Source organism: Semicossyphus pulcher, unplaced genomic scaffold (assembly GCF_022749685.1).
Source record: "Semicossyphus pulcher isolate SPU_LCO1_2020_fin unplaced genomic scaffold, fSemPul1.0.p SCAF_4, whole genome shotgun sequence".
NCBI lineage: Eukaryota > Metazoa > Chordata > Actinopteri > Labriformes > Labridae > Semicossyphus > Semicossyphus pulcher.
The window spans coordinates 9,631,491-9,645,601 of record NW_027211715.1 but is presented as its reverse complement, the minus strand read 5'-3'; the positions used below and the strand labels follow the sequence as shown (position 1 = coordinate 9,645,601).

The 14,111-nt window shown below is 36.8% G+C and overlaps 1 protein-coding gene across 1 annotated transcript; it reads right to left on the bottom strand.

The window, feature by feature from the left end:
• Window positions 1-3,586: 3,586 nt before the first annotated feature.
• LOC138607019 (aquaporin-4-like) lies at window positions 3,587-7,766 on the bottom strand. Its single transcript, XM_069679543.1, has 4 exons — window positions 7,383-7,766; window positions 6,602-6,766; window positions 6,017-6,097; window positions 3,587-4,007 (listed from the first exon to the last, which is right to left on the bottom strand). The coding sequence occupies exons 1-4, from the start codon at window positions 7,764-7,766 to the stop codon at window positions 3,759-3,761; spliced, it is 879 nt and encodes a 292-aa protein (XP_069535644.1). The 3' UTR covers window positions 3,587-3,758.
• Window positions 7,767-14,111: the final 6,345 nt, after the last annotated feature.

The window sequence follows — 14,111 nt, the reverse complement described above, 5'->3', positions numbered from 1 at the left end:
GTAAATGTTTTTCTAATCATTTGTAATGTCAGTAAATCTATGTGTTTTTATGTTGATATGTTTTAATTGTTGAAACCTTGTTGCTGCTTTTCTTGGCCAGGTCTCCCTTGTACAAGAGATCTTTGATGGTTAAATAAAGGCTAAATAAAAAAAATGAAGAAGAAAAAGAAGGCAAACAGTGTAAGTCGATATTTAAGCTTCTGTAAGCAGGACATCGACTCTAATAGTCTCTGGAATTCTGAGGATGAACAACATTCTTCAGCATATTTTGATGATGTTGCTTGAGAGTGCTAACATTTCACTCCAAAATCTTGCACAACAATGATTCACATAATTTTTTATTAAACCTTTCAGTTATCTGCACAGAATCAGCTGCTTTCGTTACATTTTACCACTCTTTTTTTTTTTTTTTACAAAAGACATACGTAACATAAAATAGTTATTAGTTTTAGTATTGTTGAAGTGACTAGAAATGGTATTTATGATATTTTGGTAAAAACTTAAAATTACAGCGTCAGTGACACGTTCAGAATGAATGTTTTTGCTCTTTGCCAGATACATTTTCCTTATTATGTTACATTATGTAAACAGAAATCCTGTTAATAAAAATGAGTCCTATACAAACATCATTTCTAGTGGACAGGATTGTATCATGGCCACAGAAAGCTTATTTAGTCAGGCTGTTAGTGACATCTGCTGGCTGTTTTATGAAGCGCATGTCTTATTTCAGTTACAGTCAGTTGAATTACATTTCTGTCCCTATTTAACAGAAAATTTCCTGTGACCAACAGCCCATCTGAATCAATAGATGACAATCACCACAATTTTAAAAGTGTTTTCCCAGGCCCTGGGATGGTATTGAAAAGGCTTCTAGGGGACCAACTCATAAATAAATGGCAAAAATTGCTTTTTGGCAAACAAAGGAAAAAAGTGAATCCCTTTATTCCGGTGAAATGTAGATAAATCATCATTCTAACAGGAGGCAGACAGAGTGCAGCTTCAGTGAAGAAGTAAACCTCTCTCTTTCATTTGATCTGTGTAACATTACCCCACAATGTGAAAGATGGCACATGGCACTATTGCAAGAATGTGAAATTCATGCAGGAAGCACCAGTCATGTATCGTTTAAATTAAACAATTAATATTAAATAAATAAAAACATTTCCATCACAAACATAAAACATTAAAACACCCCAGAATACAGGAAACAAAGGGTTGGACCCTCAAAATGGGGAAACCCCCAGATTCGTCCAGATTTTAAGTTAATTATTCTTTACTGCGAAAACTGCCATAGTGCTACTTCTGAAGCTCAGACCCAACATTCATAGTGCATTACTAGTTAAAGGACTCTAACTTTCTAACTTGCTACTAACAAGCAATATACAATGGTATGTAACTTTGGAGGAAGAAAATATTAAATCCATTCCTCTTGGCTGAGGACGTCAAAGAGGAAAGTAATCAGCAGAAATACTTGCAGTGCAGAACACGATATTGCCCATTGCTATTTAGCTGGAACTGAGTTTTTTTTTTGGCTCACTAGAAGGCACTTTTTTGCTGCCCATTTACAGAGCTAGGGCTGTGTACAAACACCAGATGTTTCTTTCATTGCAGACACAGAATTGTCCATAGGAGATATTCATCAAAGTTGAATAAAAATGTTTTTGGGTAAATATTGCATACAAAACCTTTAACTGACCTGAGAATAGCTTTTGGTGTGCATGGTTTTATCTCAGCATCAGGAACTTCAGAGTCAGAAGCTTCAAGCCTCTTGGAAACTGCTGTATTTTCACTATATTACTTTTCTATATTAATAACATGTTGCCCCCAGTATTTAGATTTTCTCTTTCAGTGGATATTTTAATTATTGGCAATTATTGCATTTGCTGTTGCAATTGGGGCAATTGTTCATTCTATTAAAGCCTTTGTTCTTGGTCTATATATTATAACACTTCAAATTTTCCTTAAATCAGCATGTCTCTCTACATGTGATGGCCAGCCCAATCCAGATCCAGAAGATGGATGGTCACAAGCCATTGGACAAAGCCAAACCGCTTGAATGTTTGCGTCAAAAGTGGCATAACGTAACCAAACAGCAATGTGAAAGACTGGTGGAGATCATGCCAAGACGCATGAAAAGTGTTTTTAAAATATGATTTTTTGCCACCAAATATTGATTTCTAAACTCTTCCTTAGTTAAAACATTAGTATTCTGTTGTTTAGAAATGAACATTAACTCGTTTTGTTTGCATTATTGATGTCTGAAAAACATCTTTTTGCATGTTTTGGTTGTCTTAACCAGTTGCCTTTTTCTGCAATTAAAAGACCTAAATTAGAATATTTGGAAGAAGGGACAAATGTTGTATGCAATAAACAAAAGGTTAATTTTATACAAACACAAACCTATACATATTAGAACCAGAGAAAAAGATGTTTTTGCAGTGGTCTCTTTTTTTTTCTGGAGCTGTATATGGAAAATGGCCATCTCATTCTTTGCATGTTTTTTTTATTGACTGTAGATTACATATTTTAAATTAAATGTGGAGGAAAACATACATCTTAAAGTCACAGTGGCTGGATGTATAATTAAAGTTATTTAGTTTATTGAGAGAACCGAAAGTCTTAGAGTTGGAATCAGTAAAAAACAGTTGATCAAAAAAATTTGTTTTACTTAAAAATCCATCAATCTGGGGTGCTGTTTAGCTCAGTCGGTAGAGCAGGCGCCCCATGTACAGAGGCTACAGTCCTCGTCGCACTGATCGCAGGTTTGACTCCCGGTCTGCAGATAATTTGGTGCATGTCATCCCCCACTCTCTACTCCCAACATTTCCTGTCTATCTTCAGCTGTCCTATAAATAAAGTCAAAGGCCAAAAAAATAATCTAAAAAAAAAAAAAAAATTCCATTAATCACTATGTTACAACATTAATATTAATCTTGCATGGCACCGGTTTAATCAACAGTAAGGCTTAATAAAATCACTGCTTTCTCTTTTTAAGTTACTATACCTCTCACAGATTAACAGGAACAGCCATGCAATGCAAACATCTTACAAAGTGGCTGGGAGAGTTTATTTTCTTTATATATTTAAAAGTGAAAGCCAAAGAAAATGGAAGTCAGGGGGAGAGAGACGGATGACATGCAACAAAGATAGGGTATGCCATCGTTTAGACAATTTAATTGGCCAGCATGCCCTATAAAGGCCAACCTACATTTTACTGAAAGACATCATCTAAGAATTAAAAATTGTTTTTAATAGGTCCAAAAATTTAATTTTCCACTTTGTAATGTGCAACAGTTTTTACTTTAATTTAGACTACGTTAAAACTGCTGCAACAAACTTTTTCCAGACGTTAAATTTAGGTGCAATTTTCCCTTCAGGAAAGGGCCTGTGTTCGATGATATGGTCTATTGTCTGTGCTGTTTTTACTTCCATTCTGTTCTCTTAAAAGGGATACCTTCAAAATATACACAGAAAAAACACACTTTGTTTTAAGAGCTTCAACTTTTCTCTGTTTTACTACACTGGCAATACAACTTAAATACTGACAAATGCTATTTGCCTAATTGGCACCGGAAGAGGGGCCCAGTCATAGTAAATATTCCTGTTAGTCTTGCTTCATGTTCTAGAAGCTTGTGTTCTTTTCCTTTTTTCTTCTGTTATTTGTTATTGTTCCACTCGCCTGTCTACAGGAGGTCAGTCTCCTTTAGAACAGGCTGTTGATCAGTCATCGGGACATCAGTGCTGGGTTTCCTTTCTAGTCATACAGAGGACAACACCTCCCCTGATACCTCCCTCTCTCTTTCTTTCCTCTCAGCTCTCTCCACATCCATGACAGTGAAGAGGGGCTCCTGGGCGGTGACTGAGTCCTGCCGGTGTTTAGTAGCAGTGAAGGGTGTTTTGATGAAGGCATCAGAGTAACGTTTCTTCAGCTCCGGGTCTGGACAGAACAGGTATTCATACAGGGCTGCAGCTAGAGCTCCACCCAGAGACGGACCCACCCAGTACACCTAACAAACGCACACAAGCGCACATACACACACACACAAACACAAATGCACGCACACAATAGAAAAAATAATAATCTTGGATGAAATTAATTTATTACCATTTTAACATTGTAAAAGATGAAAAAAAAGATTTTTCTTGATTATTAAACCACTCAAATGTAGTAAAAATGATATCAACTAAACTAAGTAACATTACTCATTTTAAAAAGAGTGATAGGTAACTTATTACTAATCCTGAGCACCTTGCCCAACATTGAAGTCCTGTGGCATTAATATAACACAGATGACACAGAAATTAAACCTGAGAAGTGACTTAATTAAGTTATTATACTGTAGTTACACTATTTTATAAAGTACTTTTAAATTGTTTGAAAAATGTTGAAGTTCTAATACAGAAATAGGAATATTATCCAGAGCAGAGTGGAGACGTGTCCTACCTTCCTCAATCAGGCTACACAACACATCTGCCTGTTCCAAACCTACAGCCACCGATATGGACTAAATATCTTTGCACTATTTGCTCTTCCTTTTTTGTACATCTGCCTTGAAAACTTGAATGTGTTTATTTACATCAACTAGGTTGTGTTGTGGGTGATATTATCTATATTATATTATAATATATCCTATCTTATTGTATTATATCCTGCATATCATATTATAACTATAAATGTAACTGTTCTTATCATTATTATGCACACTTTTAATACATTTTTTTGTCATTTACAAAGTGGGCTGCGTCCACATACCGGTGCCACCAATATACCAGAATAATATGCAGAGAGAGGTATTTATTGTGGTACGGTTTTTACTCAGAAGATGGCACTATAATCTAAAGCTTCGTCACAGACATGCGCCGTCATAATAGCCAGTGCAGCCGCCACCCTCACACCAATCAACATTACTGTAGGTTAAGCTCAAATATCGCACCGGTAGCTAGCAGGCTTGCAAACTTCACATGGCAAAAACAGTAGTAAACATAGTAGGCTAAAATTTGTGTGTGTTTTGAATGTTTTAAATAGTAATAAAACATCTGGTATTTACGTTTTTATTAATAAATAGTTATACGCCCAACCAAAAACAGACTGCCTCTAATATTCCGGTGTGACTTGTATTCTGGATTTTACGATGCTTAACATTTACTTAACATTTATGTTTCTAGTTCCTTTTCTTTTTTTTGCTCTTGTTATACACATATGGTCTTGTATTAGTTAGTTGTATTTTTATTGTAATGTTAAATGTTAAAGCTGCTATTACAATTTCTTCTCAGGGATAAATAAAGTACCCTACCTACCTACCTACCTACCTACCTACCTATGAATCTATACCAGTGCTTTGCACACAGTCCCAATTGACTTTCTGTCCATCTTAGTCAATTAATCAGGAAGCAAGATGATTTATGATGCCATACCAACAAAACTGCGAGGGCACAGGAACTGAAAAAGACAAATTACATGTCCACTATGATATCTTTGACGCCAGTGTGAAACTAGGCAATAAAGTATAAAAATGATTGAAGAAGCTGAAAAAATTCTAGAGCTTGTTAAAGCACTAGAGACTACTACCATGTCCAAGATCAAAATGTAAGCAAGAAATTACATCAAAGCTGAGAGGAGACAGAGACACGCAGTCTACGCATCTATCCACCCATATATCTACAGTCACAAGTGTCTTTGGGCAAGACACTGAACCTCAAATAGCTCCCAGTGGCATAGCCATCGGGTATAAATGGGCATAGATCTGATTGATTGGCACTTAGGCCTTTGCCATCAGTGTGTGAATGGGTGAATGTGACATGTAGTGTACAAGCAGCTATGAGTGGTCGGAAGACTAGAAAGTAAAGTCCATTTACCATAAATATATTCCTTGCAAAGCACAGTGTGTAAACATTTGAAACCATAGATCCAAATGTTTAGCTTCTGGGTATCGTAAAACACAGACTATGAATACCTATAGATTGTAAAATATTGATAGCCTCTAACTGATGCCAAATCCAATCAAATTTGAGTTACCCAGTGGTTTTCCCAGCACCATGTGACCATGGCTGGGCCAAATGATCGGGCAGGGTTCATGCTGGCTCCGGTGTAGGGAATCTGGGGGAACAATCACAGCCAACATTATACCAACCATGTTATCACAGAAAAGAAGGACACTGTATTGTATATTTCACACTGTTGGAAAAAGATCTGTTATTGCCTTCCAAATAAAACTGACAAACTCAGACAGATATTTTAAAAAATGCTTTACAGGTATGTAGAAAACAGTTATGTAAGCTGTGCTTTTTGTCAAGAGATCAGAGAAATGCAGATGTATATATTTTTGTTTCTGCTGTCTAAGTAGGTCTCTCTTGAGAATGAGACCACATGTCTCAATGAGATTACCTGTCTACACAAAGGATTAAAAAAAAAAAAAAGGTCTTAACAGCCCTCAGAATATTGAACATTCATAAATCTGATGGCTGCATAAGGGCAGCATTTTGAACCATCTGTGTCAGTGATGAATTGATCTGCTCCTGAACCTCCCGTTTGTCTATACTGGCATTATCAATTTCTATAGATGTTATTATGGTAACAGCTGGACAAGTGCTGGGTACTTACAGCAAATAGGTGACCAATACACACAGACAGGCCAATAGCCAAAGCAGATGAACCCTTCAAGTCATTACGTTTGGGGTCACAGGTAGCAAACACAGTGAAGACCAGCTGAAAGGTGATGAAGAGTTCTACAACCAGTGCGTTTCCCACAGAGATGCTCTTGTTTACCTGTGTTGTAAAGAAAACAGCAGAAAAACACCATCACATATTTATACCTTGTTTCACACTTTTTGAAGCTCTGATGTGATTCTGGAAACAATACATGCAGAACACAGTGCAAACTGACTGCATTGCAATTAAATCAATTTAGCCAGACCAAATCTGGAGGTCTCAAGGAAAACAACAAGCTGAAAGGTCACCTAAAGGAAAGTGATCTACCAAAAGATATTCTCTGATCTGTTGTTTTGATGATGGTGGTGGAGAGCACTGTCTAAAACATTTTTATAGGTGTTCAACTGGGTTGACATCTGGTGAATACTGAACTTTGACCGCTGTCAAAAACAACCCTTTCATGTGTTTTCCTGAAAGTAATCCTATTAGTGCTTTTTTTATTTTTTTTATTTGCTCCTCCTCCTGACAATAATGAAAGTTACGAAAGAAATAAGTAATTTTTTTAAAAAGAATATGACAGGCTCAGTCAACTTGACTTTTTTTTTTTTAAGTATAGAATTATGATAAGAACAATAGTAAAATATTCTTTCTGAGAGGAATTTATAGGGTATTAACATTACTGTAATTTGAGCAGTTATCTGTTGGTAATCGCCTTTTAAGAATAAAGACACACCGTGGTTACCCCCATGCCACCCCTGACAGAGGCTGGGGTGACGCCGAACAGAATAGCAGCCCCCACTATGGCTCCTACACACTGGGCCAGCAGGTAGAAGGCTGCTTTAGCCAGACTGAGCTTCCTGGTCACCAACAAGGCTGCTGTGACTGCTGGGTTGATGTGGGCGCCACTGATGTGGCCGAAGCACTGCACCATGGTTGCAATGCTCAGTCCAAAGCAGAGTGAGATGAGCAACAGGTCAGGCGGACGGGGAACCTCCTCGACAGCCCCCCAGTTGATGGTTGATCCGAGGCTGAGCAGAACAAATAGCAGCATGGCAAAGAACTCGGCCCCCACACAGCGCCAGAACTCCTGAGTCCAGATGCCTTTGAAAGCAGTCATGGCTTTGTCTTCGGTGCAGAAAGATGGAGCCCAGAAGTGACAGTTTGGGGTACGGCAAGGGAAGCAACACCTCCTGGAAAAATGTTTAATCAAGTTATGACAAATGATCACTATGATCCACAGCTCTAGAGGCCACTTACAAGGTTAATTTGGCCCTCAATAAATCAATCAAACAAACAAAAAAACAGGGGGATCATCTTAGACAAATGATCCAGTAACTCTCTATTATTATGCATATTGGTTCGCAACCTACAATTTCATGTATTTTAATCAATATATTAGTTTTTCACATATTTCACATAAATTAGCATTTTTTACTAGAAAAAAAAGTTTTGGTAATAAATGTGATGAGAAATATGTTAGTGACACACATGGCCCTGTCTTCCTTACTCCTCTGACTTCTTTTAATAATAATGGTCTCTATGTCCCTTAGATTAAACTGGGACAAGGTCATACCGCCACAAATCCATTCAATAATTGTGTGGGTCCCTTGTCACATTGTAGTTCATACATGGAAGCATAAAAACAATCAGGACATTGTGAGAAAGAAACAATTACGATGCCGGGGGAGAGGGATAATATTATTAAAAAGAAAACACAGAATTTCTAAAAATTAAGTGATAAATTTACAAGAAAAAAAACCTTAGATATTCTCAGACAATAAAGTTGTTCATTTATAGGAAAAAGCTCACCAATTAATGCTGAAATAGCTCATAATCTCTGAGATTATGAAGAAATAAATTAGCAAAATATAAGTCAGAAAGATGAGATGAGATGAGAAGAAAATGTGAAATAGAACCCAAAGCCTTTTTTTCATTGCATAAAAGGATACAACGAGATAAAGAACTCCTGGTTGGTGAAAAATTGTGTTTTAATGTCAAGGAACCACCTGACTGTACTTTGGTGTGTTTGGGAAAAGTTCTAATACAGGGAGTACATTACTGACGGTGGCCATGGAGTGTTTGTCCTGGTCGGAGCTGCTGTTATCACCTCTCCCTCTAAACTACCTTCCACTGCTAAGTCCAGTGCTGCAACATAACCCTTCCCGTTTGTGGTACCTATTCTGGCATTGCTCCCCGCCGGCATTCTCCACTGGTTCCCTCCTGCCCATGAGTTTGATGAATTTACTGTTTGTTAAACAAGAAGTGGCTAGCTAGCCTGCTATTTCCTGCAAGGGAAAAGCTAATTCTGAATTACTATGAGTTTACAGTTTGAGTCAAGCAAACAGGCTGCACATGTAACATTTTAACTTTGTCTGTGTTCTTTTTTCTGGTTGGTTTGTAAAACCAATAGCCCGTGGTGGTGCCTGTCATTAAATTGTGAGCTTAAATATCCACAGTAAATTCAAGCTCTATGATTGTCCAAGTTTAATGCTCGTAACTCTTGTGTTTTTAATCTCAGAATATTTGAATTTTTTTTTTTTTTTCTTGAATCAACCATTTTAATTTTAGAGTATATTCAAGGCTTCTTTACAGATGAAATTATAACTTTAAGCCTGTTTTGTCAAAAAATGGCCTGATAATGTTCATCACATATTCCTAGTCAAACTACAATCTATTTATATATGTATATATGTATAACCATGAAACGGACTCCATTTATAATTGTAACATTTAAAATCCAGAGAACCTCAAGCAATGATTCACTGTTTGTTTGAATGGTTGTTCCTAAATCTGGAGAAACGTGTGGTTAAACGTCACATAATTACCCAATACAATATCAACATGAGAACCGACCTGAGCAAGCTAATTACAAAGCAAAAGTCTCTTCCCATAATGTATTTCTGTGGTCATAATTAACAAGACAGGCAGCTACCAATACAGAGCTAAACACTAATGTCAATAACTGTCCCAAACAAAAACTGAATCAAACTAGTAAAGACTGTTAACCCCTGCTGCTTCTATCAGTGATAGTAATAATATTCACATTCATTAAATATTAACATATTATAATGTAACGCGTCGAAAAAAGGGAAAAGAGCGGACTTCTTCTAATTTTGAAAACATTTCATTCTGTGTTGCAGCCTGTGGCTAACCCCTGCTGCTTCTATCAGTGATAATAATAATATTCATATTCATTAAATATTAACATATTATAATATAACGCGTCGAAAAAAGGGAAAAGAGCGGACATCTTCTAATTTTGAAAACATTTCGTTCTGTGTTGCAGCCTCTGTTAGAAACTCCCGTGCGTCTCTTCGCGTGTACTCACCTCAGGCGCTCCAGAGCCCCGCCGCCCTCCGTCATGACTCCACCAGCATGGTGGATGTTTCTGTCTTTTATAGTGGCGACATGTGCGTGTGTGCGCTTGTTTGTTTAAGGTTAGGGTCTGGTTTGTCCCGGTCTGGCCTGGAGGGGATCGAATGCGAACAGAAGCAGCAAAAAAAAAAAAAAAAAAAAAAGACTGTGGACTACCTTCGATTATATGGAACCTTTTAAAAAGATTCACCACATAGTTGATCTACAGTGATACCATTTGACACACATCTAATGTTTCAATTACATTTACAAAGAACTGGAATTATAAGATTATGGTATAAGTCATTATTATTATTATTATTATTATTATTATTATTATTATTGATTATCATTATTCTTATACAAAGCATATACATAGTGCAAATTGAAAAAGCTTGACTTTCATACAGTATATGACACTACAGGAGGGCATGGCTAAGTTTTACTGTCTCATAAAGCATTACCAGCATTTCACTTCTGTCTCATGTTCAGTTCTTTGGATGGTGTGCATTAATGGTATGTTTTTCCCCAAGCATTGGATTTCTTTCTGTCATGTTAAACACACATAAACACTCGTTAACATTAAGGGTTAACTTAAAAAGTGCTGACAGCTAGATTAGCTTGCTTGTGAATCACAAAGAAAAGTTGTTGATGATGATTTTTGATGTTTTATGATGACTGAAGTGTGTTCCAAAAAAGAGCAGAACAGATAATATGAAAAATATTTTATTTTCTGTGTTTTTAATCTTTTCAAAGCGTTGAGAAATTAATCCAAGCTTTTTTTGTCCTCATGACTTATTTTGTTCATGTGAAAAGTCCGATAGAAAAAGATCTCACTTCCTAACATACATAGGGAGCCAGTGAAAGCCATCCAACCCTATCATACTAACACAATGTGTCAATGCAGTCCTCTCTAATAACAGCATAAAGCATCAAGTCAAAACCAAATGTACACAATTGTCAAAAGATTATAAACCACCAAGCACAACAGATTGTATTCCAGCAAGCCTTCTCGGCATGATGACAGTATTATTGTTTGCTAAAGAGGCTCCCCACACTAACCCCAATCCTACTGGATAAATAGTGACACACTGCTGAGACACAAAGCTGCTAGTGTTTATGCTTCTTCATGCAAGCTGACAGAGCAGCCCTCCCCCCGTCACATCATACAAACAGCAAGAACACATCCCAGAGCATAAACACACACACACACACACACACACACACACACACACACACACACACACACACACACACACACACACACACGCACTCACACATTCCCCCTAATTGTATCTGTTGTATAAGTATTACATAACAACAACATTAAAGTAAACTAATAAACTTGGGATAATAGGACCACTGTTAAAAACAAAGTGTTGAGTTATGTAACCTGTCTTGTGGTAAACCAATTGTTGTTTTTTTTATAGTACTTATATTATCAGCAAACTATTTTTGCTGTTTTATTTTGCACATTTGGTAATGAAAATATATAATAAAAAATGCCCAAGAACTTTTATAAGTTTAAATTCAAGTTATGCAGTACTTTAATTAAAAAAAACCCCATTAGTGATATTAACCAAATAAATAAATAATGATTTGAGATCGTTGAAAAAACACTTTCAGAGTCTAGCCTGGGAAACATTGCGTCTTCCCCTTCCATTGCAACCAACTTCCACCGCAGCCCTATTAAGTAGCTTTATTTGTCAAGGATGTATTTCCTGAAAGCCTGCTTGCACACATTTAGTAAATGAAAGAAGCCAGTCAATATAATAATGAAGCATGTTGTAGTAGAAAACATCACCAAAGTATCTTAAAAATTAATGTTTTTTATAGGATGAGTGATCTCAAGTCCCTCTTTGCATTTGCTGCAAGGTTAAATCTCACTAGCAGGTCAGGCCAGCAATTTGAGCCAGAAACTTGTTAAATTAGTCAGGTGGCATTGTTTCCTGTAAACTATAGTTGCAAGTTGGGTCTTGTGACTGATGAACGGTAGACAATAGACAGCAACACTGGATACTCAGAGCAACACTGTTTAAGACAAAATGTCAACAAAGTTTATCAAAATTAACTGAAATGTGTGTATGTATGTGAATGTATCAGTATTTTTCAATTCAAATAAATTTCATAAGTAACATGATTCATTTGCAAGCAGACTATTTTCACCAAATAAAATAATTTATTAATTCATTATTTGTTTAGACTGGTAGAAAACAATATTTTTAACCAGATCGTTATTAATCATAATCATAATAATACAATTTGGTGTAGTATTAAACTGTGTAATTATATATCACCAACATGCTTCAATAAAATTGTTTTCATTTAAATTGGTACATTAGGTGCCGGTTAAAAAGAAAAACACAAGAATGGAGGTTTTTCTTGAAGATGATATAAAACATCAATCAGAAAAAAACATTGTGGTAATTAACACATGAATATACAGTGATAATTAATACTATATTTTATTAGGGTATTAATCAATCAATACAGATGTAATTAATAGCAATTCATGTATTACTCAGTATGTGATGTGGTAATCATTAATGCATGTCTTAGTTCCTCAAGAGTCAATAAGCATTTATAAATGTATATGAGCACATTTATAAATGCATATGAGTGCAGAGTGCATTACTGAATTAATTTCTATACTGTTACCTTTAATTACCGAAAACACCTGAAAGGACTCTCAAACCCCCAGTCAACACCAGTCAGGCTCATTCTGTGGAGTTTGAACACGTGCGGGTGCCTCCGCTTCTCAGGGATGGTTATCACTATTTTGGATTAACTTGTCCAAGCCCTCAGGCTGATCCAAAGGCAGCTGGCTAGACTGCCTGTTGAATTGCTTATGTCTTGTAGTATTTCTTCTGTTTGCACTTGCAGCAAAGATGATGTGAGAAGCTACATGTGCTGATAAGATCCGGGTCAACCAGGGCAGGCTCAAAGCTGCACAGCCTGACTGTGACCAAGAGCAGCGTCAACATGCTGTATTTGGTGGAATTGCATTGTAGTTTTTGCTATGAAAAGGTGAAGAGGAAATAAAGGGGTAGTTTCATAAACATCAAGCAGGAAAGAAGGCATAAAGATAGCTGAATGAGTTAATCAGTTGGACAGTTGACTGTTCCATTCCAACACCTTGGATCATTGCAGGGCATTAAAGAATTAATTATTAACCTTGTTGTGTAGAAATTAATTCTTGATTTAAGAACTTTCTGAAAGTCATGCTTGAACTTGTTTTCATTTTCACTCTTATCCCACTCATCTGCCAGACATTTATTTTCGAGGCATCCTTACCTCATGAGAAATGTGTTTTAAAAAGTGTTAAAGGGCATCTTCTGACAGCAGTTGACATAACTATTTTTGAACCTATAGATTATAAGCCTTCGGCCCTGGCCCTGGGATGCTGTCTGGCTTCACCAGGGGTGCCATTAAAATGCATAAAAAATCCAACCTACAATTTTCATGAATTAATTCATGATTAAGCCATTATTTTCCATCAGAGTCTTTTGCATAGTCTGGGTCCGTGACCCTCGGAGTTCATGTACACTGGAAAGCTTGTTGATGTAACAAGGACATATGTTGTTGTTGTAACAAGAACATATGTTGTTGTTGCTCTCTTTGCCTGTCTCTATCCTGCATCGCTGGCCTGCATTTTCGGCCCATCCAGTTGAGGCAGATGGCTGTTCAACATGAGTCTGGTTCTACTCAAGGTTTCTGCCTGTTAAAAGGAAGTTTTTCCTTGCCAATGTGCCAAATATAGCAAAGTGCTACTCATGGTGATTCATGTTGGGCCTCTCTTTAAATAACATAACAAAGAGTCATTCCAGACCTGCTCTTTGTTATGTTAAACATGTGAGTCTGGGACCTTCTAGCAGAGGGCAGAGGGCTTTGAGTAACTCCTGGTCATAATTAAAATATCCTCCGTGGTCTGAAGACGCTTGACCTATATTCCTGGCGAGTGTACTGGTGGTCAAGCTCGGCCTTCAATGGAAAGCACATCCCACAGTACTGGAAAACAGGCTTTGATCCATTGGAGAATCTCAGATTAAGAAGGAGAAATATGCATCTGATTTTTCCATGTACCAGAGCACCAGCTCTTTGCCTCTGC